Source organism: Mauremys reevesii, linkage group 25 (genome assembly GCF_016161935.1).
Source record: "Mauremys reevesii isolate NIE-2019 linkage group 25, ASM1616193v1, whole genome shotgun sequence".
Classification (NCBI taxonomy): domain Eukaryota; kingdom Metazoa; phylum Chordata; order Testudines; family Geoemydidae; genus Mauremys; species Mauremys reevesii.
In genome coordinates this window covers 2794292-2818651 of record NC_052647.1, presented here as the reverse complement: position 1 = coordinate 2818651, position 24360 = coordinate 2794292, and the positions used below count along the sequence as shown (strand labels likewise).

The following is a 24360-nucleotide window of genomic DNA, read 5'->3' as shown; positions in this document are numbered from 1 at the left end:
TGGAGTTGTGCTCATCCAGTTTTTCTAAATAGTCCCGAACCACTTCTTTCTCCACAGAGGGCTGGCCACCTTCTCCCCATACTGTGCTGCCCAGTGCAGCAGTCTGGGAGCTGACCTTGTTTGTGAAGGCCGAGGCAAAAAAAGCATTGAGTACATTAGCTTTTTCCACATCCTCTGTCACTAGGTTGCCTCCCTCATTCAGTAAGGGGCCCACACTTTCCTTGACTTTCTTTTTATTGCTAACGTAGAAGCAGGTTGTTTCTTTATTGCTGAAGAAACCCTTCTTGTTACTCTTAACATCTCTTGCTAGCTGCAACTCCAAGCGTGATTTGGCCTTCCTGATTTCACTCCTGCATGCCTGAGCAATATTTTTTTACTCCTCCCTGGTCATTTGTCCAATCTTCCACTTCTTGTAAGCTTCTTTTTTGCGTTTAAGATCAGCAAGGATTTCACTGTTTAGCCAAGCTGATCACCTGTCATATTTACTATTCTTTCTACACATCAGGATGGTTTGTTCCTGCAACCTCAATAAGGATTCTTTAAAATACAGCCAGCTCTCCTGGACTCCTTTCCCCCTCATGTTATGTGAGCCATGGGACTCTGGCAGACAGTGGAGGAGTGACCATGGAGGCACAAGAGGCTTCAAAATGTCTGTAAGCCAATTAAGTATGTTTACATTTCAAAATCTTCCCTTATAAAATTACTGAATATTACTGAACAGCACTGGAGGCCGCAACAAACATAGCTGCAGGCAATCTGTAGGCTGTATGAGTACCAAGGCACTCCACTAAGGCCATGAGTATTTTAGCTTCCATCGAGGTCTATGCTAATTAATACAAAATAGCACAGATCAAGCAAGTGACAGTATTCTGAGTGGCAGGGAAGAGTAAAGTCCAGGGTGGCAAATTCCTTGGCTCATCATCTTAAGGATTCCTGCTGCTTGACAGCCAGAGCAATGAATTTACTAGTCTGGGCTGGGGAACAGGAGGGAACAGTATCCTAACATATTAAACTCCTCAAAATATTTATTCCTAATGCATTTTCTGTCTATAAACCAGAAGGGATATTATTCCTAATAATAAATACCCTCCGCTCCTCAAAATTTGAAGACTGGCTGAATCATTGAGAGTGTACCCCTCCCGGTGTCCATCTCCAAAAACCACTGATTCGGTGATTTCAGAAGGAGGGAGAAAATACCCAAGATACAAAGGACTTCATATTTTTCATAGACGTGGTATTACGCCCCATATACTTCATAGAGATATTGTTATATAGGATATGATTATGGCATAACTATGATGTATTTTATACAAGGTAAGACATGAGATATCATTGGAAAGGTTATGATTCGGTGAATAGGATTATCCTATTCGTATGCATGTATCATTTTGGTATCTGAAGTTAGGAATGCTGTCTATGCATCAATTAGAAATGTCTTTACACCTGGGGAAAGCCCACTAGGTAGAATGCAATCAGTTTAGATGTCTCACTGGGAAGAGCCACTAGGGAGAACAATAGGTCTTAGAAAATGCTGATCACCCACTGAGAAGCCTTCCAGGGGATGATGCAAACAGACTCTGGGTTATGGCTGCAGGGACCTGTGACCAAGTCACCTGGTACTGAACTCCATAATAATACTAGGGTTTTTCCACTGACCAGGTTTGAGGATCAAACTGGTAAACAAAAGGATTCCTGCCATATGCAAAAACTATTTAAGGCAGGGTAGTGACATCACTGTGGTTCGTACTTCTATGACTCCCTGTCCAAGAAAGAGACTACTGGAAACACCTGAGAACAAGACTGGACTAGGGGAGAAGGGCTGAGCCCAGGCTAGAGAGTGTCTGGCCTGTGAAAAGAATATCTGGAGTTTAAAGCTGCAAGCAAGTGCAGTTTACCTTCAACAATCTTGGCAATCTGCCTAAAACAACATTTTGGGTAAGAATTTGCTACTTATAACCAGTTTCTTTGGTTTATTAAGCATAGATTGTGTGTCTGTTTTATTTGCTAGGTAATCTGCTTTGAACCGTTTGCTATCCCTTATAATCATTTAAAATCTCTCTTTTGTAGTTAATAAACTTGTTTTGTCTTGTCTAAAACCAGTGTATGGGGAAATCATAAATTGGGGCAAAAAGCTGTGTATATCTCTCTCCACATTGAGGGTAGGAGCGAATTTCATGAGCTTACATTGTACAGTTCTCTGTGCAGCACAAGATGGTACAATTGTGCGGTTATCCTCTTGAGCAGGGTGTGCACTTGAGTACTGGGCAATTCCTTAGCTGTGCCTTCCCATGCACAGTTGATCTCAGCATCTGTGTGTACAGCTGAAGCTGGGTGTGTTCCTACCTGTATGTGTGCTGGAAAAGTGCAGTGTGAAGCCTAAGAGAGGGCTTGGCTGGCTTGCCTCATCAATACAGTGTAAATGGAGGGGTCAGGCGGACTCAATGGCACCCCAGTTCCAGGCAGCATCTCAAGGTGGGGGGAACCTGTCACAGACATGTAATGTGTAATCTGAGAAGCAGCAGCAGATTTCTCAATCTGTACTTACAGGGAGGTTTAGCTTGACAGCGTCCACAGGATGATGGAAAGGCCACGCAAACTGGTGTTTCCATAGTGTCTTGAGCACCACTTTGAGTAGATACTGCAGTTGGTTGGTCTGTCGCTTGGGCTTGTTAGGGTTGGAAGTCTCTGGTGGAGGGGGGTTAGTGCCTACAGTATTGCCTTGTTGGGGTTGGGTCTGTGCCTGTGTTGTAGACATTTGTGTAGTTTCTAGTCCATCCCCCATTACTGGTAAATTTCTCAGTCTTGTCCCAGGGCCGCTCTCCACAGACATGCTATTGATCCCATCGCATTCCTCACCAGGAACTCTGTAAGACAAATGCAACAGAATTAACTGCAGGTCAGTTTAAACTGACAGTGTTAATTACAAGCTACATATTGCTTAAATACAAACCAGGAAATCACTGCATACTTCAAATCTACTGAGAATATTGGATGCACTTCCAACAGCCTGCAACCTTCACAGGATAGTTCAGTAAAAGCCTTCTGTTGTTCAGTAACATGTATTAGTCAAATTACTGGACATATTCCTAGATCCCAAGGCTGAAAAGGATATCCTGCGTCGTTCAGTTGACTCTAGTTCCCCTCTTTTTGCACCTAGCCATTTTCTTCTGTCTCCTTATAGGATATATCTTTTATTTTTGTATTTGCCCATGTTAGAGTGAGTTTTTTCAACAAGGAGCCCAAAAAGGAATAGAATACCTCAATATGAGTAGTCTTATTAATGCTGTGTAGAGAAGAATCACCTCCTCCCTAGTATCACAAATGAGAACCAAATTAGCATGGCATTGTTAGCTGCGACATAGTTAATTTTTCATTGCCTTTGCCACTTAAAGTCTTTCATTTTCTATGAAGAGCAAGAACCTTAATTATCAGATTTAAGCCCCTCACTATAACAGTTCTTCTAACTTCTGAGACCAGGCTGTGTTGGGTCAGGGTTAGCTAACACATTAATTAACTGCAACCAACCACAATGTTTACTGTGGTGTAGATGCTGGTTAACACCTTTATATCTCAACAAGTTATACTGAAAATGTCATGGTTAGGTAGAAAGTAGCTAACATGTCAGCTAACCCAAATATAACTCAAACTTTTCCTAATTCAGGCAAATCATATGAGACTCACACCTAACAATTTCTGTGAAGTGTTTCAATCATATTATTCAGTAGTGACTAATCACTGAAATCTGCTTCGGTGTGTCTTCTTTGCCAATTGTTATAGTTTAACATTGAGAAACACTGACAGTTCAGTGATTTGAGCATTGGCCTGCTAAACCCAGGGTTGTGAGTTCAATCCTTGAGGGGGCCATTTAGGGATCTGGGGTAAAGATCTGTCTGGGGATTGGTCCTGCTTTGAGCAGGGGGTTGGACTAGATGATCTCCTGAGGTCTCTTCCAACCCTGATACTCTATAATTCTGTGATACAAAGATATTGATTATAGCAGACACTGATAGACTACTTTTATCTCATCAAAATATGAGTCTCTCAAAACATAAGTTTCTCTCATTATTCACCAAAACTGCTTTCATATAACACCATAGGAAGCTGACAGAGAAAGCATTGGTCTTAGACAACAGTATTACATCCCAACTAGTTATGTGCTTAATCTGTTGGACTAGAAGTACTGAGCTGTTCCTAGAGCTCCTCTCCTATCCATCTAAACCTTGGAAAGCAACACTAGTATATACCGCCACATCTCTCAGATGCACAAAGCAGTGTTAGCATCTTCCCTGAACCACTCATGCTAGATCAAAATCCAGCTATAGCAAGATGTTACAACAAAGTGTCAGCTGATCATACTATTGGGTCTCTTCTACATGCAGTCAAGCACCTCATCCACCAGGTCACGGACAGGGGTAAAAGTAGGCCAGTATAGCATACCGGTAAGAAGCCAGTACCGGCCCGTATGCAGCCGACATTAAAGAGCTGCCGCGGCATAGTGTTAAATCGCTCCTGAGGGTCCTTAAAGTGCTACTACGATGGCGGCCAGAGCCCCTGGGCCTTTTAAATCGCGGCTGGAGGCTAGGTGGTGCAGGCCAGGCAGTGCGGATGAGCTGGCTGGGGGAGGCTGACCTCCTGTTCTGCCCCTTCTGCTCAAGGCCTGGAGCCAGGCTCCCATAAAGGTAAGTGTTTCATATTACTTTCATCCCTGACCAGGGACGACAGTAATGACAGGGTGGGTGAGGTATTATCTTTTATTGGACCGACTTCTATTGGTGAAAGAGACAAGCTTTTGTCTCACAGAGCTCTTCTTCAGTTCTGGGAAAGGAACTCAATGTCACAACTAAATGAAAGGTAGAACAGACTTAAGCATAAAGAGTTAACACGCCTTGCAAGAGACCATTCAAGGTGAAATGGACAGTTATAGGACAAAGGCAGGTGAGTGGGTTACAAATTGTTGTAATGAGCCATAAATGCAGTGTCTTTATTGAGTCCATGATTTTTAGGGTCTAGCAAAGTAATTAATTTAACCATCAAAAGACGAGCTTGGGAGCTATTATTCAGGTTTCCTTTGAGAAAAAGGACTAAGCTATCAGATATGGAATGACCATTTTATGAAAAAAGTATTTGCCCACAGACGTTTTTATAATTTTTCTGTGTGAGTTCATTTGAGAATGTAGTGATGATTATTTTGTTTCACTCACATAGATACTGGCGCATTTAGTGCACTGGATGAGGTACACCATGTGATAAGAATGTGTAGGACCCATGGATCTTGAAAGGTGTGTTGTGAGGGGTACTGATCATTGTAGTAGCGGAGGTATGTCTACAGGTTTTGCATCTGTTACAGCAGGGTCTGGTGCCACTTTGAGTTGCTGCATCCTGTTCTGAGGGTAGCTTGCTTTTGATCTGCTTGAAGAGGTTGGGGGTTGTATGAAGGCCAGATTTAGGAAATTAGGGATTTAGGAAAGATTTATTTCAAGATTTGATCCACATCAAGTATGTTGTTTAATGATACCCCCTACAGACTGCAGTGTGGGGCGATAGGTGACAAGTAGGGGAGTGCAGTGTTGTCGTTCCCCAACCCCGTATTGAAGCAGGTCCTTTTAAGGTAATTGGGCAGCCCATTCCATGATGTGATTTACTTCTCTGGTGATGTGTACTTGTTTGGTGAACATGGTTTTAAGTGTGTTATGGTGTGTATCCCAGATTTTCTCCTAGAAACATTCTATGGTAGCTGAGTGCCTGGCTGTAGATAACATTTTTGGTGGTTACTGGATCTGTAGTGATCTGTGAGTTTCTTGTATATAGTTATCTTCAGCTGATCGTGGAGTCTAGGAAGTTGATAGTGGTGTGAAGAGTTTAAGCTCTGGTCTATGCTATGGAGTTAGGTCAACATAAGCTGCCTTTCGTCATCCTAATAACGTCAGTATCTACACTGCAAGATCCCTCCCGCTAACTTATCCCACCTGCTATGTCAACTTAGCTCCACCTCCATGAGAGGTGTAGTGCTTAAGTCAATATAGTTTGGTTGATGTAATGGCAGTATAGACAATGCATTCCTTATGTCAATTTAACTGGCCTCCAGGAGGTGTGTCTCAATGCTCCATTGTGACCACTCTGGTCACAGTCTTCAACTCCTCTGCCCAGCAGTCAGGTAAGCAGGTAAAAGCCCCTCCCCTATTAAAGGACCACTAATTTTGAATTTCCATCTACTGTTTGGTTGGTGTGGAGCGCTTCCCTGCCCAGCTAAGCATGCCAGTTCCACACTCCAAATGCGCTCCTGCCTGGATTACACAGGAGGTGGTGGATCTCCTGGGTTTGTGGGGAGAAGGAGCTGTCCAGCCACAGTTCAGATCCAGCCACAGAAACGTGAACATCTACGAGCAGATCTCTTGGGGCATAGTGCAGAATGGCTACCAGAGGGCCCTGCAGCAGTGCCATGTGAAAGCCAAGGAGCTGCAGCAGGCATACTAGAAGACAAAGAAGGCAAGCAGTTGCTTTGGTGCAGCGCCACAAACATGCCGCTTTTACAAGAAGCTGAATGATACATTCTGCAGCAACCACATAACCACCCCCAACAGCTGCGTGAATACTTTGGATAAGTCAGAGTCACGGGCCAACACAGAAAACACTGAGGCAACTGTGTTGGACGAAGAAGAGAGACAGGCAAATGAGGGATCCACTGTCCCAGAGAGCCAGGAGCTATTTGTAACCCCAGAGCAGTACAGCCAGTCACAGCACTCCAGCATGGGTGAGCATAATACAGGGAAGGAACCTCTCGTAAGTATGCAGTTCACATTAATATTGTGGGAGCACATCTTATTTGCTATTTTTTCTTGAAATAACCAGTGCAGGTACAGTAGCTATCTGCTTCTAATTGCCTGGCACAGATAGCCAGAAGGCGCCCTGCAAAAAAGATTATTTATGCACACCGAGATGTCCTGTATGTCCTGTGAATACTTACCTTTCGTAACTGTTGTTCAAGATGTGTTGCTCATGTCCATTCCATGAGTGTGCACGCTGCGTGCACAGTTGCCAGAGATTTTTCCCCCCAATAGTATCTGTAGGGCCAGCTCTGGCAATTCCTGGAGGCCAGCACTTATGCACCGATATAAGGGGTGCCACCGGCCCCACACCGTTTCAGTTCCTTTTTGCTGTGAACTCCTATGGTGGAGTAGGTGAGCAGGTCATGGAATGGACACAAGCAACGTCTCGAAGAACAACAGTTACGAAAGGTAAGTAACCGTCCTTTCTTCTTCGAGTGCTTGTGCGTGTCGATTCCATTCTGAGTGACTCACAAGCAGAAGTCCTGGAGATGGGTTAGGAGTTTCAGGTCGTGTCGACTGCAGCACAGCCCTCCCAAAACTAGCATCATCTTTTACCTGTTGGGTGATCGCACAGTGGAATTAGACTATGTGGACCGAGGACCACGTCACTGCCTTGCAGATGTCCTGTATTGGTATATGTGCCAGAAACGCAGCTGAAGATGCTTGAGCCCTTGTTGAGTGGGCCTTCATGATGCCTGGGGCAGACACCACCGCCTGCTCATAGCAGGCCCAGATATGGGCCATGGCCCATGGCTAGACTGTTTGGACTGTTACTGGGAGGCCTTTCACAAAAGGCCATGTTGATTTGCAGAAAGGTCTTCTCCTGTCTATATAAAAGGCCAAGGCCCTTCTAACATCCAGAGAATGCAGATGATGCTCTTCTTCTGTATTATGCGATTTAGGGCAGAAGACAGGTAGGAAGATGTGCTGGTTGATGTAAAAAAAGACACCGCCTTGGGTAAAAAGGCTGAGCAGAGGTGCAATCAGACCTTGTCCTTAAAGAATACAATATAGGGAAGCTCCAATGTTAGCACCTGAACCACCAAGACTCTTTCTGGCAAAGTAATTGCTACCAGGAAGGTGACTTTCGAAGAGTAGCAGAGGAGAGCATTTTGCCAATGGCTCAATCAGAGGCCCAGTGAACTTGGACAAGACCAGGTTTAAATCCCATGGCAGGATTGGGTCACGAACCTGCAGGTAGAGCCTCTCCAGACCTTCACTGATTCTGTAATACCCTTGGTAAACACTGTCCAACCCTGGATTGGAGGATGGAATGCCGATATGGCTGCCAAATGCACCTTGATAGAGGCTAGCGACAGACCTTAATGTTTCACATAAGAAGGTAGTCCAGGATGGACTGTAAGGACACTTGCAGAGGAGGGAAGCCACAGTCGCCGGCACAGTAAGTAAAGCATTTTCACTTAGCCAGGTAGGTGGCCCTAGTCAAGGGCTTTCTGCTACCTAGCCAAAAAGGAAAAAAACCCACGGTTACTCACCTTCTCGTAACTGTTGCTCTTCGAGATCTGTTGCTCATGTCCATTCCAATTAGGTGTGTGCACTCCATGTGCACAGTCATCGGAAAGTTTTTCCCCTAGCAACACCTTGTTGGGTCAGTTGTAGAGCCCCCGGGAGTGGCGCCTCCGTGGCCTCTTCAGTTCCTTTTTGCTGGCTACTCCAACAGAGGGGAAGGTGAGTGGGTTTGGAATGGACATGAGCAACATCTCAAAGAACAACGTTACGAGAAGGTGGGTAATCATTTTTTCTTTCAAGTGCTTGCTTATGTCGATTCCAATTAGGTGACTCCCAAGCCCTACCCAGGAGGTGGGGTTGGTGTTATGGAATCGCTGATTGAAACACCGCTTTGCCGAATGCTGCATCATCTCTGGTGTGCCGGGTGATAGCATAATGAGAGGGGAACACATGAACCGAGGACCACGTCACTGCCCTGCAGATTTCTTGAATTGGGACCTGGGCCAGGAACACCGCTGAGGAGGCCTGCGCCATTGTGGAATGCACTATTAGTGCCAAGGCTGGAACTCCGGCTAAGTCGTAGCATGTTCAGATGCATGACACGACCTATGACGAAAGCGGGAGTCCTTTCATCTGGTCTGCTACCTCAACAAACAGCTGGTTCGATTTACAGAACAGCTTTTTGCAGTCAATGTAAAAGGCCAGCGCTCAAATGTCCAATGAGCAAAGCCTCTGTTCTTGGCTACTTGTGTGAGGCTTAGGGTAAAAGAAAAATGTCCTGGTTGGAATGGAACTGGGACACCACCTTTGGAAGAAATGCTGGATGAGGCCTGTGTTGCACCTTGTCCTTAAAGAAAACCATGTAGGGAGGGTCGGAGGTGAGGGCTTGAAGCTCCGATACCCTCCCTGCCGAAGTAATAGTGACTAGACCACCTTCCATTATAGGTATAGCAGCGAGCAAGGCGCCAGGGGTTCCAACGTGGGGGGAGGAGGTGTGTGTGTGAAAGGACCAGGTAAAGGTCCCACACCAGGACCTGTTGTCTAACCTGAGGGTACAGCCTTTCCAGACCTCTAAGGAAACATCTAACCATGGGGCTGGCAAAGATGGAACACCCAGCTGCTCCTGGCTGGAAGGCAGAAATGGTTGCCAAGTGCACCTTGATGGACGATGCCACCAGACCTTGTTGTTTTAAGTGCAATAGATAGTCCAGGATGAGAGATATGGGCACCTGCAGCTGAGGTGTGCGGCCCTGAGGGCACCAGATAGCAAACCTTTTCCACTTGGCCAGGTAGGTGACCCTGGTGGAGGGCTTCTGCTACCAAACAAGACCTACCTAACAGGCTCTGAGCACACGAGTTCCATGGGGTTTAGCCATGAAGCTGTGTGAGGAAGGGACTGGAGGTCGGGGTAATGAAGGCAACCGTAGTCTTGGGTAATCAGGTCCAGGACCAGAGTCAGTGCGATGGGGCGTCCACCAACAGCTCCAGGAGCATGGTGTACCAGTGTTGGAGAGGCCATGCCGGTGCCACCAGTATGACCACCGCCTTCTCCCTGCAGATCTTGAGCAGGACCTTATGCATGAGTGCAAACGGTGGGAATGTCTACAGCAGATGTTCTGTCCAGGGGAGGAGAAATGTATCTGCAAATGAGCCCAGACTGTGATTCTGGAAGGACTAGAGTCACAGGCACTTTGTTGCCTCATGTGGCAAACAAGTCAACCTGGTGAACTCCCCACCTCTGGAAAAGGCCATGAATCATGTCCAGACAGATGGACCACTCATGGTTGTGGAAGGATCCACTGAGATAGTCCACCAGCTCGTTCTGGGAACCTGGGAGGTAGGTCGCTTCCAGGAAAATGGAGTGGGCTATGAAGAACTCCCACAGCTTGAGGGCTTCCTGACATAGGGGAGAGGAACTGGCTCCACCCCATGTGTTTATGTAAAACATCGCAGTTGTGTTGTCTGTCAAAAGTGCCATGCACTGCCCTTGTAGATGGGCTTGGAAGGTTTGGCACACTAGTCGGACCGCCCTCAACTCCTAACGGTTGATATGGAGCGAGAGCTCATCCTGAGACCAGAGGCCGTGTCTGAAGCTCCCCCAGGTGTGTCCCCCATCCCAGTGCTGACGCGTCCATTACCAGGGACAGAGAGAGCTGGGGTCTGTTGAAGGGGATTCCCTCGCACACCTCCTGTGGGTTGAGCCACCAGCAGAGGTACTCAAGGACCTGCACCGGAAAGGACCACTATGTCCAGGCTGTTGCCCCAGACAGTAGGCAGATGCTAGCCAAGCTTGGAGAGGTCTGAGCCGCAGCCTGACGTGCTGTACTACGTATGTGCATGCCGCCATGCGATCAAGGAGCCTTAGGCAACCCCTTGCTGTGGTGGTAGGGTACCAATTGAGGCCTGGTATGATGTCCGTCATCGCTTGGAAACCAGCCTCCGTCAGGGACACCCTGGCCCAGCTCGCGTCCAACACCTTCCCCCTCGATAAACTCTATTCTTTGAGTCAGTAACAGAGTCAACTTCTTTTTGGTCAGGAGGAGACCCAACCTGTCAAAGGTGGAACTGACAAAGCGGACCTTTGCCTCCACCTGGTCCCTGGAACACCCCGAGCAGCCAATTGTTGAGGTACGGATATACCTGCAGTGGAGGAAGGTTGCCACGGCCAACATGCACTTGGTAAACGCTCATGGGGCTGCAGACAGATCAAAGGACAGGACTGAATTGTTAGTGATTCCAGTTGATCACAAACCTGAGGAATTGTCGGTAGGCAGAAAGTATGGATATGTGGAAGTAGGCATCCTTGAGGTTGAGGGCGGCATACCAGTCTCCCGGATCCAGAGAGGGGATAATCACACGTAGGGAGACCACACAAAACCTCAACTTTTTAATTAATCTGTTGAGGCCTTGAAGGTCTAGAATGAGGAGACGCTCATGAGAAGGGTCCCTGAAGAGGGACAGGAAAGGGGGAGTGGGAAGGAGGGAGGGGAGAAGCAGAATTGGTGTGAATATCCCACTTCTACCGTGCAAAGGACCCAGCAGTCTGATGTTATTTGGAACCAAGCACAGTAAAAATAGGACGGATGGTTCAGGAAACAGGGCTGAGGATCCGGTACTGTGATTGGTGTTCCATCCTCGGGCACACCTTCAAAAGGCCTGCTTAGAGCCCGATGATGATTTTGTCGGGCCCTGGCCCTGGCTAGATGGGGTGGCTTGTGCCACCATTCCTGCCCCGCTTCCTACAGAAGCCCTGCCTAGGACGGGGAGGGGAGAAGCAGTGCTGGGTTGGGATTTAAAATATTTGCATTGGGTTGCCGGGGAATGCATGCCCAATAGACTTCATCGTCACCCAGGAATCTTTAAGGCTGTAAATCCTGCAATCCGTTTGCTCTGTGAACAGGCCCATGCCATCAAAGGGCAGGTCCTGGATAGCTTGTTGGACTTCGGGAGGAAGCCCAGATGCCTGTAGCTAGGAGCTCCTCCTCCTCATGGCTATGCTGGAGGACGGGGTTCGCGCAGCCAGTCCAGTGAGGCCTATAAAGAGGTCCGTGCCACTGCCTTGCTCTCATCCACTGTTGCTGCGAACTCTGCCCTAGAGTCATGCAGCACAAGTTCCTTAAATTTCAACATGGATTGAAATTATATCTGCTGAGGATTGCTTGTGGTTAGCTATCCTCAGTTGGAGCCCCCCAGACCTTCTGGCCAAAAAGATTTTTTGGGGGGAGGGGGGTGTCTTTTGACTTGGGGGTCGGGCCCTGTTGCCCATCTCTCCTTCTCGTTAACCACCACCACCACCACCAATGAGTAGGGCTGTGGATGCAAGAACAGGTACTCTTACCCAGGGTACTAAATATTTTCTCCCCACCCCCTTGGCTATTGGGGAGATGGAGGCAGGGGTTTGCCACAGATTTTTTGTAGTGGCCTGAACTGTCTTCATAAGGGGCGGAGTGACCCTGGATGGCCCTTCAGGTGTTAGGATATCAACGAGATGGTCCTCCAGCTCAACCACCTCCTCCGCCTGTAGCTCCATATTGCAAGGGATCCTGCACAGCAGGTCCTGATGTGCCCTGTTATCAATAGGGTGCGGTCCAGAGGAGAAAGACCCTGCCACTGCTTCGTCAGGTGATGAAGATGATGAAGCCAGTGGCGGCACCAGGCCCTCCAGCTCCCAAGGGTCATCCTGCTTGGTGTCATGACTCTTGGTGCCAACTGCAGTCTAGGTGCCGGGAGTGGGTGGCGGGAGCTGGATCCTGTTGAGCATCACGAGCCAACACTGCCTCTGAACCCCTTGGCGGGGACAGTGCCTGGCTGTTGGGGGCGCATGTTCCTCTGAGGCTATTGACCTGGTGATAGGCCCACGGGGTCCAAAATGGCAACAGTACAGGCCCCTGCCACAGCACCATGCTAGCATCATGCCTGGACCTACGTCGGTCTGATCAGTACCAGCTGTGTCTGGAATAGTAGGACTCTGCCTCCAAGTCCAATGAACAGGACCTAAACTGCAACAACCATGGCAGTGCTGAAGAGTACAGTGCAGGGGAATGGTTTCGCGGTGCTGGAGTTGCGGAACGGTGCTGCAAGAGAAAAAGAATAAAACGGACACAAATCTGACATCAGGAATCATAACACTCAAAAACCAGTAGGAGAACACTTACACTTCTCTGGCCACTCAGTAACAGACCTGAAAGTGGCAGTTTTGCAACAGAAAGACTTCAAAAACAGACTCCAAGGAGAAACTGCTGAGCTTGAATTGATTTGCAAATTAGATACCATTAATTCTGGCTTGAATAGAGACTGGGAATGGCTGAGCCATTACACTACTTGAATCTATTTTCTTATAACTATCCTTACACCTCGTCAACTGTCTGTAATTGACCATCCTGATTATCACTACAAAAGTTTTTTTCCTGCTGATAACAGGTCATCTTAATTAATTAGCCTCAGAGCTGGTATGGCATCTTCTCTGTATGTATACATACTCTTCTTCTATGTTCCCTTCTATGCATCTGATGAAGTGGGCTGTAGCTCACGAAAGCTTATGCTCAAATAAATTTGTTAGTCTCTAAGGTGCCACAAGTACTCCTGTTCTTTTTACGTTTCACACAGAAGTCCCATAGGGCTTCCTGACACAGGACATTGGAGTGGGCTCCCCCTTGTTATATGCTGACATATAAACACAGACATCATATTGTCTGAGTAATTAATTAACAATATAGTTCAACAAAACCACTAGAGAAAGAACAGCATATTTTTGCCTCATGAAAGCCTGACAACCGTCACAGGCAGTAAGAAGGAACTGAAAGGGCATGGGGCGCGGGCCTCCTGGGGTCACCAGAGCCAGGCCTACGGCTACCACTAGGAGAAAAATCTCCAGCAACTGTGCACTCAGAATGGAATCTACATGAGTAAGCAAAGCACTTGAACTCAAGGAAACTTTCCTGAAGGTAGTCTGCAATCCATTGCAGAAGGTTTCGGGGAGGCTTGCCTTAATTTCTTCCACCACGATAGGATACTTTCCCACACCACTCCTGTATTAATTCGCCAGGCATCAGATAGCACATAGGCTAGCAACATACTGACCCAATCTGTAGCCAGACGCATGCAGTAGCTGTTCCTTTTCCGCCTGTTTCCCAAAGGTGCCTTTAGCTGATATCTCACTCCTGTGGGTAAGTGTGCCAATATTCAGTTCAACTGCCCAAACAGCAAGCAATAGTGCAGTAGCCCTCAAACCTTTCTACTGGTGACCACTTTCACATAGCAAGCCTCTGAGTGTGACCCTCCCCCCTATAAATTAACAACTTTTTTATATGTTTAACACCATTATAAATGCTGGAGGCAAAGTGGGATTTGGGGTGGAGGTTGATAGCTCATGACCCCCATGTAATAACCTCGTGACCCCCTGAGGGGTCCCAACCCCCAGTTTGAGAACCTCTGCAATAGTGCCTGTGTCCCCATCCCATTCCCACACCCGCATATGCCAGCTTTCACCCTCTCTCCTGGGTCATGCTCACCATGACTGGGACAACCGGTTCAATGGATATTTGGCTGAAATGAAAGTGTACTTTTTACACTTGCTATATTTAAATCACTCCTCTGAATCTACGCAAGTGTGCACTACAGCTTGACTATGCACTGACATTGGTGTCGCTGTGCATTGCATGTTTTGTAGCTTAGAATGTGGGCCTTCAACTCTCCCTCCACACCAACAGAGAGACTGAACCAGATTAGGACAAAAAGAAAGAACACACAATGACGCCTGAAGAGAGTATGCATGCCTCTGGAACAGCGGACACTGAGCAGAGGGTGCGGAGGAGCACTCCAGGCCAAAAAAAGTACATGGAAATTAAGAACAAACGAAAAGCTCAGGAGAATGAGCGTGACATGCTGCAGGAGATGATGGCAATTCTGAAGGCCCAAACAGACATACTGATGCATCTGGCTGACCTTCAGGAGAAACAACTTGAAGGCTGACCCCTCTGCAACCAGATCAGAATTGCATTCCAGCACTGCATTGTCCCCGTCCCCCCCCCCGCCACCACATTCCATTTGGCAACAGGGGCCGGTGCATTATTCCTAACACTTCACCCCGGGGGAGGGTACAGACAAGCACAGCTGCAAATACACTGAGGTGCAACAGACAAGATCAGTATTTAAAAAAGGATGATGAATGTGCGTTCCCCCTCCCAAGTTTACTCCCCTGTACTTGTAAGGTTCACTTCTGTCACAAAAATATTTGTTTGTGTGCAATACAAGTCCTTTTTTGAAACTTTATTCACCTTTCTTAGTTTGAAGCACAGAGGGGAAGGGAGGTGGACTGATATGGAAACTGAGGCACTGAGAGGGGAAGGGATGTGAATGATGTCACACTGCGAGTCAGAGCCGGAGCTGTGGATAGAACATATGAATCACATATGTACACAAAGTCATATGGCCCAGGAGGGATAGGCAAGTCCTGGCTGGTACACAAGGACTGCTCACGATGCGAGTTATGACGTTGCTCATTGTCTGAAATCTGTCTTTTGGTAAGTAGACCCGTGCTGTAACTGAACTGATGATAACCCCTATGAAATCCAGAGACTGTAATGGGGTCTAGGATCAATTTCTCAACGTTGACGCTGACTCCAAGGGATGAAAGGAAATTGAGAACCATGGAGGTTGATGTTTGGGCTTCTTGCCTGAATCATACAGCTAGAAGCCAGTTGTCGACATACGCTGACGTATGAATCTCTTAAGGTAGGAGGAGGCTGGAAGGGAAGGCCTATAGGAAGGGAGCGTTCTATTTGATGAGGAAGGCATCACTTAGAGAATGCGGACCGAGTCCCACCCTGGAGCAAAACTGCGGGCCATCTGCTGTTTTGTGCTACTGCAGAGAGATCTATCATTGAGAACCCCCCAAGGTAGAGTGTGATCATGTTCTCCCTTGTCTGCTTATGTAAAACATAGAAGCCACGTTGTCCATATGGATCTAAACCAGTGGTCACCAAAAGGTCAATCGTGATCAACTGGTCGATCCTGGAGATTCTCCCAGTCTATAGCGATCTCCTGTCGCTAAAAGTTCGGTGGTGCAGTGGGGCTGTCTCTAAGACAGGCTACCTGCCTACCCCGGCCCCATGCTGCTCCCAGAAGTGGCTCGCACGCCCACAGGGGAGGAAGGGGCAGAGGTCTCTGGGTGCTGCTCCTGCCTGCAAGCACCGCCCCCGCAGCTCCCATTGGCTGGGAACACAGAACTGCAGCCAATGGGAGCTGCGAGGGCAGTGCCTGCAAAGAGGGGCAGCACATGGAGCCACGTGCCCCACTCCGGGGTCCACAGGGGCACATTGGCCCCTTCTGGGAGTGGTGTGGGGCCGGGGCAGGCAGGGAGCCTGCCTTTGCCCCACCGACTGGGAGACGCCCGAGGTAAGTGCTGCCCAGCAGGAGCCACACCCCAACCCCCAGCCAGCACCCCATACCCCCTCTTGCACCCCAGCCAGGAGCCCCCTCCTGTACCTAAACTCCGTCAGAGCCAGCAACCCTTCCTGCACCCCAATACTCTGCCCCAGCCCAGAGCCCCCTCCTGCACCCTACCTAATCCCTCCCAGAGCTTGCACCCCCCTGCAGACTCTGTGGATAAATAAGGGAGTCTTATTTGTTCGACACTGTGATGTGCTTGTTTATACTGTGCCTGTGTGGGACATAGTTTGTCCAGAGCCAAGTTTGTAGACACCGCATGTGTAACCTCGCATGTCTGATGACAAAAGTCGTGGCAGCCCTGTGGCCTAGAAATTGCAGTCAAGTTCTGTCAGATACTTGTGGACTGTTTCATGTCGTGGAGATCAGGTTGGTTAAAACCAGAAATCATTTTCTTGGTAGAGAGGCCGTCGCCTAGGGAGACTTGAGATAGAACCCAATAAACTCTAGTGCTTGTACTGGCGACAGAGTTGATTTTTTAAATATATATTTGAAGGCCTAACCTCGTAAATAGAGTTACTGTCTGTTCAGTGGACTCTAATGCTGCTTGCAGTGTCAGTAGTTTCAGCAGCCGGTCATCCAACTATGGAAATATCATGATTCCTTTTTCTGCAGAGGCAGGCAGCTACAACAGCTAAGACATTTGAAAATACCCAAGGGGAAGTGGATAGGACAAAGGGTAGGACATAAGAACATAAGAAAGGCCGTACCGGGTCAGACCAAAGGTCCATCTAGCCCAGTATCTGTCTACCGACAGTGGCCAATGCCAGGTGCCCCTGAGGGAGTGAACCTAACAGGCAATGATCAAGTGATCTCTCTCCTGCCATCCATCTCCATCCTCTGACGAACAGAGGCTAGGGACACCATTCTTACCCATCCTGGCTAATAGCCATTTATGGACTTAGCCACCATGAATTTATCCAGTCCCCTTTTAAACATTGTTATAGTCCTAGCCTTCACAACCCCCTCAGGTAAGGAGTTCCACAAGCTGACTGTGCGCTGCGTGAAGAAGAACTTCCTTTTATTTGTTTTAAACCTGCTGCCTATTAATTTCATTTGGTGACCCCTAGTTCTTGTATTATGGGAATAAGTAAATAACTTTTCCTTATCCACTTTCTCAACATCACTCATGATTTTATATACCTCTATCATGTCCCCCCTTAGTCTTCTCTTTTCCAAACTGAAGAGTCCTAGCCTCTTTAATCTTTCCTCATATGGGACCCTCTCTAAACCCCTTATCATTTTAGTTGCTCTTTTCTGAACCTTTTCTAGTGCTAGAATATCTTTTTTGAGGTGAGGAGACCACATCTGTAACCTTGTATTGGAAATGTTCCTGCGCTATTGCAAATTGGAGAAACTTCCAATGAGAGGAATGGACCGTTATATGAAAATACACATCCTGGAGGTTGAGGGCTGAGAACCAATCCCCCTTTCTAGCACTGAAATTATGGTACATGGTGTGACCATTCTGAATCACTGTCTCTTCACAAACTTGTTGAGTCGTCGTAGGTCAAAAACAGGTTTTTTCCTGCTTACAGGACTTCCTGGTTTTTTTCCTGCTTACAGGACTTCAAGCGAAATATCCAGTGAACTCGCAATTCTCTTACAGAGGTCTCGGAATTGCTTGAAATAATCTCCTGTGTTAGGAGGATGGGACAGGATAGTGTCATCAGGCGAAGATGAGAAGTGAGCCTCAGGTGCGGTGTCCTGGTCAGAGAATTTCTCCTCCTCTTCAGCCCTGTTCTGTAAGTTCAGATGGTCCCTGTGCCGTTAAGGGTGAATGTGTGCTCTCTCTGGGTGGGCTGATAGGTCTGTATTGTTGCTGCTGTGGCGGGTAAGCCGTTCCTGGGTTCCAAAACGGCCACTGTGGAAAGAAGGGCACAGGTGGCATCCAGGGGTGTCACTTTGGGTCAACTAGGTAGCCCTTGTGCGCAGGAACTGATTTAACAGGAGCACTCACAGGAGAGGAATGCTGTGGAAAGTGAAGAACATCTTCATCATTGCTCGAAAATGGCGGACCAGAAAGACATGGAGAGGTGGGTTGACTTGGTATTGAGTGTTCCTGAGGTACCGTCGGTACCGAGAATGGGAAACTCTAACAGCAAGGTGTCAATGGCATTGGTACCGCCGGCATCATAGGAATTGGTACCAAATGTTGCAATCTGCTCATCGGTGCCGTTGTGCGCCCCCAGGTGCGTGGTGCCTTCACTAGGTGGTGCCATCATCTGCAGAAGTGCTGAGACTCTCAGTACTGGGTGTTTGACCAGCTCCGCCAGTACTGCAGTATGGGGTTTCAGTGTTCCCTTGCTGCCTGGGTCAGAGCTCGGCCGCTTGGCATCTTTTGTTTTCTTGGCACCAACAGTGCCAGATCATCTTGCTATTTTGGTGATGGGAGGAGCTGATGCAGTTGGTACTTAAGCTGTTTGCCCGCTGGAGGAGCGCCTTTTATTGGCCAACTCATGAGTCAGGGTCGTTGTACCCTTTTCTTTTTTTTTGCTGCCTTCTTGGCTGTTGGTTGGGAACCTGGACCATGGAAGAAAGGCCCTGTCAGAGGCTGTTGTTGGAGATCTCCGGCCATGAACGGTGTGTACCTCAAGCTCAGAAGCAGGGTGGAGAGACTTCTCCATGAGGAAGAGTTTAAGTTGAAGGTCTCTCGCCTTCCTGGTGTGGGCTTTGAGGTTGTGGCAGTGCAAGCACTTCTGCGGTATACCGGTCTCGCCAAGACAGCAGACACACAGATCTGTCTGAAAATGGTATTGAAAGTCTGTAAGTAAGGCAGTGTTTGAACTCTGGGGAGCCACGCATGCCCCTCAGGGAGCATTTTCTCCCTGTAAAGGGAGGTCGGGGGGAGAAAGAAGTGACTACTCTACAGTAACAGTTGAATGGAAACCTGCAATCCTATGAAGAGAAACAATTTGGGGGGGGGGGGGGCGGAGACAAAAGAATAAAGCTAACTAGTTTAAACTAGGGCTGTCAAGTGATTAAAAAATTAATCACAATTAATCACATTGCTAAATAATAATATACCATTTAAATATTTTTGGATGTTTTCTAAATTTTCAAATATACTGATTTCAATTACCACAATACGAAGTGTACAGTGTTCACTTTAGATTTATTTTTTATTACAAATATTTGCACTGTAAAATATACTATTTTTCAATTCACCTAATACAAGTACTGTAATGCAATCTCATTATCATGAAAGTTGAACTTACAAATGTAGAATTATGTACAAAAAAAGTGCACTAAAAAATAAAACAATGTAAAATTTTAGAACTACAAGTCCGCTCAGTCCTACTTCATGTTCAGCCAATCGCTCGGACAAACAAGTTTGTTTACATTTGCAGGAGATAATGCTGCCAACGTCGCCTGAACGTGAGAACATACATACTCATGGCACTGTTGTAGCTGGCGTTGCAAGTTATTTCCATGCCAGATGAACTAAAGATTCATATGTCCCTTCATGCTTCAACCACCATTCCAGGGGACATGCTTGATAATTCAAAGCAGTGCAGACCAACATGTTCATTTTCATTATCTTTAGTCAGATGCCACGAGCAGAAGGTTGTTTTTCTTTTTTGATAATTCGGGTTCTGTAGTTTCTGCTTCAGCGTTGCTGTTTTAAGACTTCTGAAAGCATGCTCCACACCTCATCCCGCTCAGATTTGAGACGGCACTTCAGAGTCTTAAATCTTGTGTCGAGTGCTGTAGCTATCGTTAGAAATCTCACATTGATACCTTCTTTGCATTTTGTGAAATGTGCAGTGAAAGTGTTCTTAAAACGACCACCACGTGCTGGGTCATTATCTGAGACTTCTATAACATGAAATATATGGCAGAATGCAGGTAAAACAGAGAAGAGGACATACAATTCTCCCCCAAGGAGTTCAGTCACAAATTTAATTCATGCATTAAAAAAAAAAAAAAACGTCATCAGCATGGAAGCATGTCCTCCAGAATGGTGGCCAAAACATGAAGGAGCACACGAATGATAAACCTATCCTACTCAGAATAAGCTGAAAGGCGCTGCTAGCTGTTCCAACTTGAGTCAAAGGCGGAAGAGGAGGAACTGAGGGGGGGTTGGTCACACAGTGTCAGATAACTGCCTGAAGCAGTACGAGATTACAAACTCCGGGGTGCACGAACACCTAAAATAGAGCACCTACAGGGACATCACTCGAAGAGGAATATAAATTTTCAGTGTAAAACAGCTGAGGTAAGGATTATTTCCATGTCTTTCCCTAGCACCCAAGTCATTTATTTCAATCTCTCTGGGCCAGCCATTCACAAATCCTACTTAAGTCTCTGTTGAAGAAGATGGTCCAACTTCATATAACAGATTTAAGTTATCCAGAGAAGCATGGAGCTCACTAAATCCTGAAATCATTCATGAGATACTGTAACTGTGATTATCAAGGCAAATAGTACCTGCTGCATTGAATCCTTGTTACTCAGCATGGGAAGGGGACAACCTATAGCATCTCCATTTTCAAAGTTTATCTCAAACGTTTAGAGGGTTTTGCACTTGCTTAGACTCTCCTGCCATTTCAACAGAGCCAGAGAGGGCTCTGTTCTATACACACCTTTTCCATCCTTTCCATATACATAACAAAAAGGATGAAAACTGACAAGCTGTTCAGCTAAGATTTTACTAAATACAAATATTCTTGGTTAATATGATGGAATTGTCTCACAAGGAGAAGCCAGAAGTCACAGAACTGATTTGCCACTTGGTGTAATCTGAATATTGTGGAGTCTCGGATGAGTAGCTCATCTATCTTGTCTCTAGCAATTGACCAGAACCCCCCCAGAACTATCGCATGTCTCGTGGAAAGGATACAAGTCTTTCCCTGGAGCAGAATGAGATAGCGGTACCTTGGGAGGGAACAAAAAAATCTTAAGAACCTGTTAAGATTTGTATTTGGTAGATCTACAGGTGCTCAAAAAAAAAAAAAAAAAGCAGCATTTCCCAATAATAGCTGCAGTAGGGTAAGTATAAATTAAGATTTTACTATGCATTAACAAGACCATTTTACTAGCTTAATTGTTCACCCATAATGCCAGGAGCAAAAGCACATTACTAGACAGTTTAACAGTCACTAATGTGACTTTTTGCACCCATAAAATATTACTCTGCCTAGTAAAATGATAATTAACAATTTAATGTTTAAAGTTTCTCTCTTGACAGGGGATTTTTGTGTGCGCGCGCCAACATGGAAAATAAGAGATGAGACAACTGCATTATTACTATAACTAGACAATTTCAAAACTGCTTTAAAAAACTTAAATGGATAAAAGTGTAATTAGGGGGTTTAGGGAAATATTGCTATGATAGAATATACTATCCCTAAGGGGACCACTACAGTTCAAGATATAGCCAAGGAAGGAAGCCAGGAGGCTTCAAGCTAGGAAGACACAGATCAATGAACAGATTCAGAGTCAGCTAGGGCCTGTTAGCCTTCAAGCAACATAGGCTGGACCAAATACTGAAACAGGAAGGCAGCTGCTACTATTGCTGGGAGTAAATAGACCATCCTGTGTGGTGGGTCTTTGGGAAAGTTTGTGCCGCAAAAGTTACTGAAGAAACTAAGTTTGTTTTTCTTTGATTTGTTCACATGGTGAGTATAGCCAGCCTGGAAAGACTTGCTCCAAGGAAGAGAGATTATGTTTCTTTTATATTTGTTCATGGCGGGATTGTAGACAGCCTGGAGAGAGCTTCACATAGACTGTTTTACTACAATTTAATCTTCAGACAAAAAGGCTAAAGTGTTTATACCTCTGTTAGTCTATAAGGTGTCACAGGACTCTGTCGCTTTTTACAGATCCAGACTAACATGGCTACCCCTCTGATGTTTAAGTTCTGTTTGCTAAAGATGTGCTAGGCTTTCCTTTCAGAAGGAAAAAGACTGAATTATCTTGGCTTCTCTTTTCATCTTAAAACAGTCTTTCAAAAACTTACCCTTGCAGAACAGAAAGACTTTGGACTCTCTTTTTCCAGCCTGCCATGAAATGCTCTGGAGAGACCCCTTGATCTGAGTGAAGATGCAGAAAACAATGTGACTGTAATGCATCAGTCTGGTCAGGAGAGGGTGCTGATAGGCTACACTGAAAAAAGCTACCTTAAAGACTTGAGTGATTCACACATAAGGGGAGTTAGGGAGAAGAAAAACAGAGGTGGTTATGGGACAAATGGGTTCTAAGGCTGTCATGCTTTGAAGTTTGACAAGAAACAGTCAAATGAATGAGGAGGAATAGCTGTGAAGGGCTTTGAAGGCTTGAATTTGATGTGGTGGTGAACAGGGAACGAAACAAAGGATTCAAAGGAAGGAGGCCGACATGGTCAGAATGATGGATCCAGGTGATCTTAGGAGCTCTGTGTTTAAAGGAGAGGCATGAAGCAGCAGCTATCAAGGAAGCCAGAGAAGTTGTGGGAGATAACAGGAGCCTGGATAGGAGTATGGACAGGAGGGTCTTAAAAATGTTGTGAAAGCAGCAGCAGAATGTGAATACTGCCTGGATGATCTGGACCGCACAGGTTATAGGTTTGTGACAGGATGGATGGTGATGTGTTCAGTAACAAAGTGGGGGACAGCTTTAGCCATATTAAGTTTAAACTCAGCTAAGAGTCCTGTGGCACCTTATAGACTAACAGACGTATTGGAGCATGAGCTTTCGTGGGTGAATACCCACTTTGTCGGATGCATGTAGTGGAAATTTCCAGGGGCAGGTATATATATATGCAAGCAAGAAGCAGGCTACAGATAACGAGGTTAGTTCAGTCAGGGAGGATGAGGCCCTCTTCTAGCAGTTGAGGTGTGAAAACCAAGGGAGGAGAAACTGTTTTTGTAGTTGGCTAGCCATTCACAGTCTTTGTTTAATCCTGAGCTGATGGTATCAAATTTGCAGTTGAACTGAAGCTCAGCAGTTTCTCTTAAAACTGACAGCAGATGTGAATTCTTGGTAATTAGAAAGGAAAAACTAGGGAAACAAGAACTACAAACATGACAGTTGGAAGAGAGGGAGATTGAGCAGTCAGTTGTAAATGGTCACTTTAACGTTGCTGCTACATGGTCCTGCCAAATTAAAAAGGCCAGCCCCAGAATGACATGCTGGAGAAAGTTTCTGTAAGAGAGAAGCCATGCCCAAGAGAGTGTTGGTATAAACTAGGAAGATATCCTAGTTATCCTGGATACCTTTACAATAATGGCAGAGGTGACAGACTGGATCAAGAGATGGGCCAGGAACAGAAAGATCTGCAAGTTCAGCACAGAAACTGTGGTTGATGCAGTGAGTGGATAACCTCAGCCAGTGATAGGGTATAGAGGGAGAAGAGGAGACGACAAAGACAGTCAAACAGGACCCCTAAAAAAGAAGTCAGAGGAAGCTTTACCAACACACACACACACTCTGAATAAACAATCACAGGTAAGGAGAAAGCACGAGGAGACGACAGTCTTGTGAAAGTCAAAGGCGAACAAGATGTTAAGCAAGTGGGCGAGCTCTGAGTTGCATTTCCTAGAAACACAGAACAAAACATTCAAGATGCTACGGGTAGGATATACTGCAAAAAAAAAAAAAAAAAAGATGTTGCATCATCTCAAGTTGCGGTGTGGGAGGTTTAGGTTGGATATTAGGAAAAAAACTTTTTCAGTAGGAGGGTGGTGAAGCACTGGAATGGATTACCTAGGGAGGTGGTGGAATCTCCCTCCTTAGAGGTTTTTAAGGTCAGGCTTGACAAAGCCCTGGCTGGGATGATTTAGTTGGGAATTGGTCCTGCTTTGAGCAGGGGGTTGGATTAGATGACCTCCTGAGGTCCCTTCCAACCATGATATTCTATGATTCTATGTTAGCGCAATTATACTAGTCAGATGTTTCAAGATGCTTCTATTAACAGCATGAAGCTGGAAAACCGAGTGGTTTAAAAAAGAATGTGTGAATAAGGCATGCTCCAGAAAAAAGCTGTGGCTCCTGGGTAGAACATGTGGAAGTGTAATACTTTTAAAATAAGACAAATGTATTAGTCTCATTCTGAACAAGCTGCCTCCAGGTTCATCCTTCAAGTATCAGAGGGGTAGCCATGTTAGTCTGGTTCTGTAGAAGCAGCAAAGAATCC

At 46.2% G+C, this 24360-nt stretch overlaps 1 protein-coding gene across 9 annotated transcripts in view; it reads right to left on the bottom strand.

Annotated features, from left to right (window-relative positions):
- Positions 1-24360, bottom strand: part of BRD4 (bromodomain containing 4) — a 234194-nt gene that overhangs the window by 114702 nt on the left and 95132 nt on the right. For 7 of the 9 annotated variants that reach the window (XM_039514637.1, XM_039514642.1, XM_039514644.1 and 4 more), the window contains exon 3: positions 2546-2864. In XM_039514637.1, the coding sequence (XP_039370571.1) occupies positions 2546-2830 (285 nt within the window). In that variant the 5' untranslated portion in view covers positions 2831-2864. Of the gene's footprint in view, positions 1-2545; positions 2865-13877; positions 13958-24360 lie in introns of all 9 variants that reach the window. The other 2 variants (XM_039514640.1, XM_039514641.1) reach the window with 1 other exon arrangement.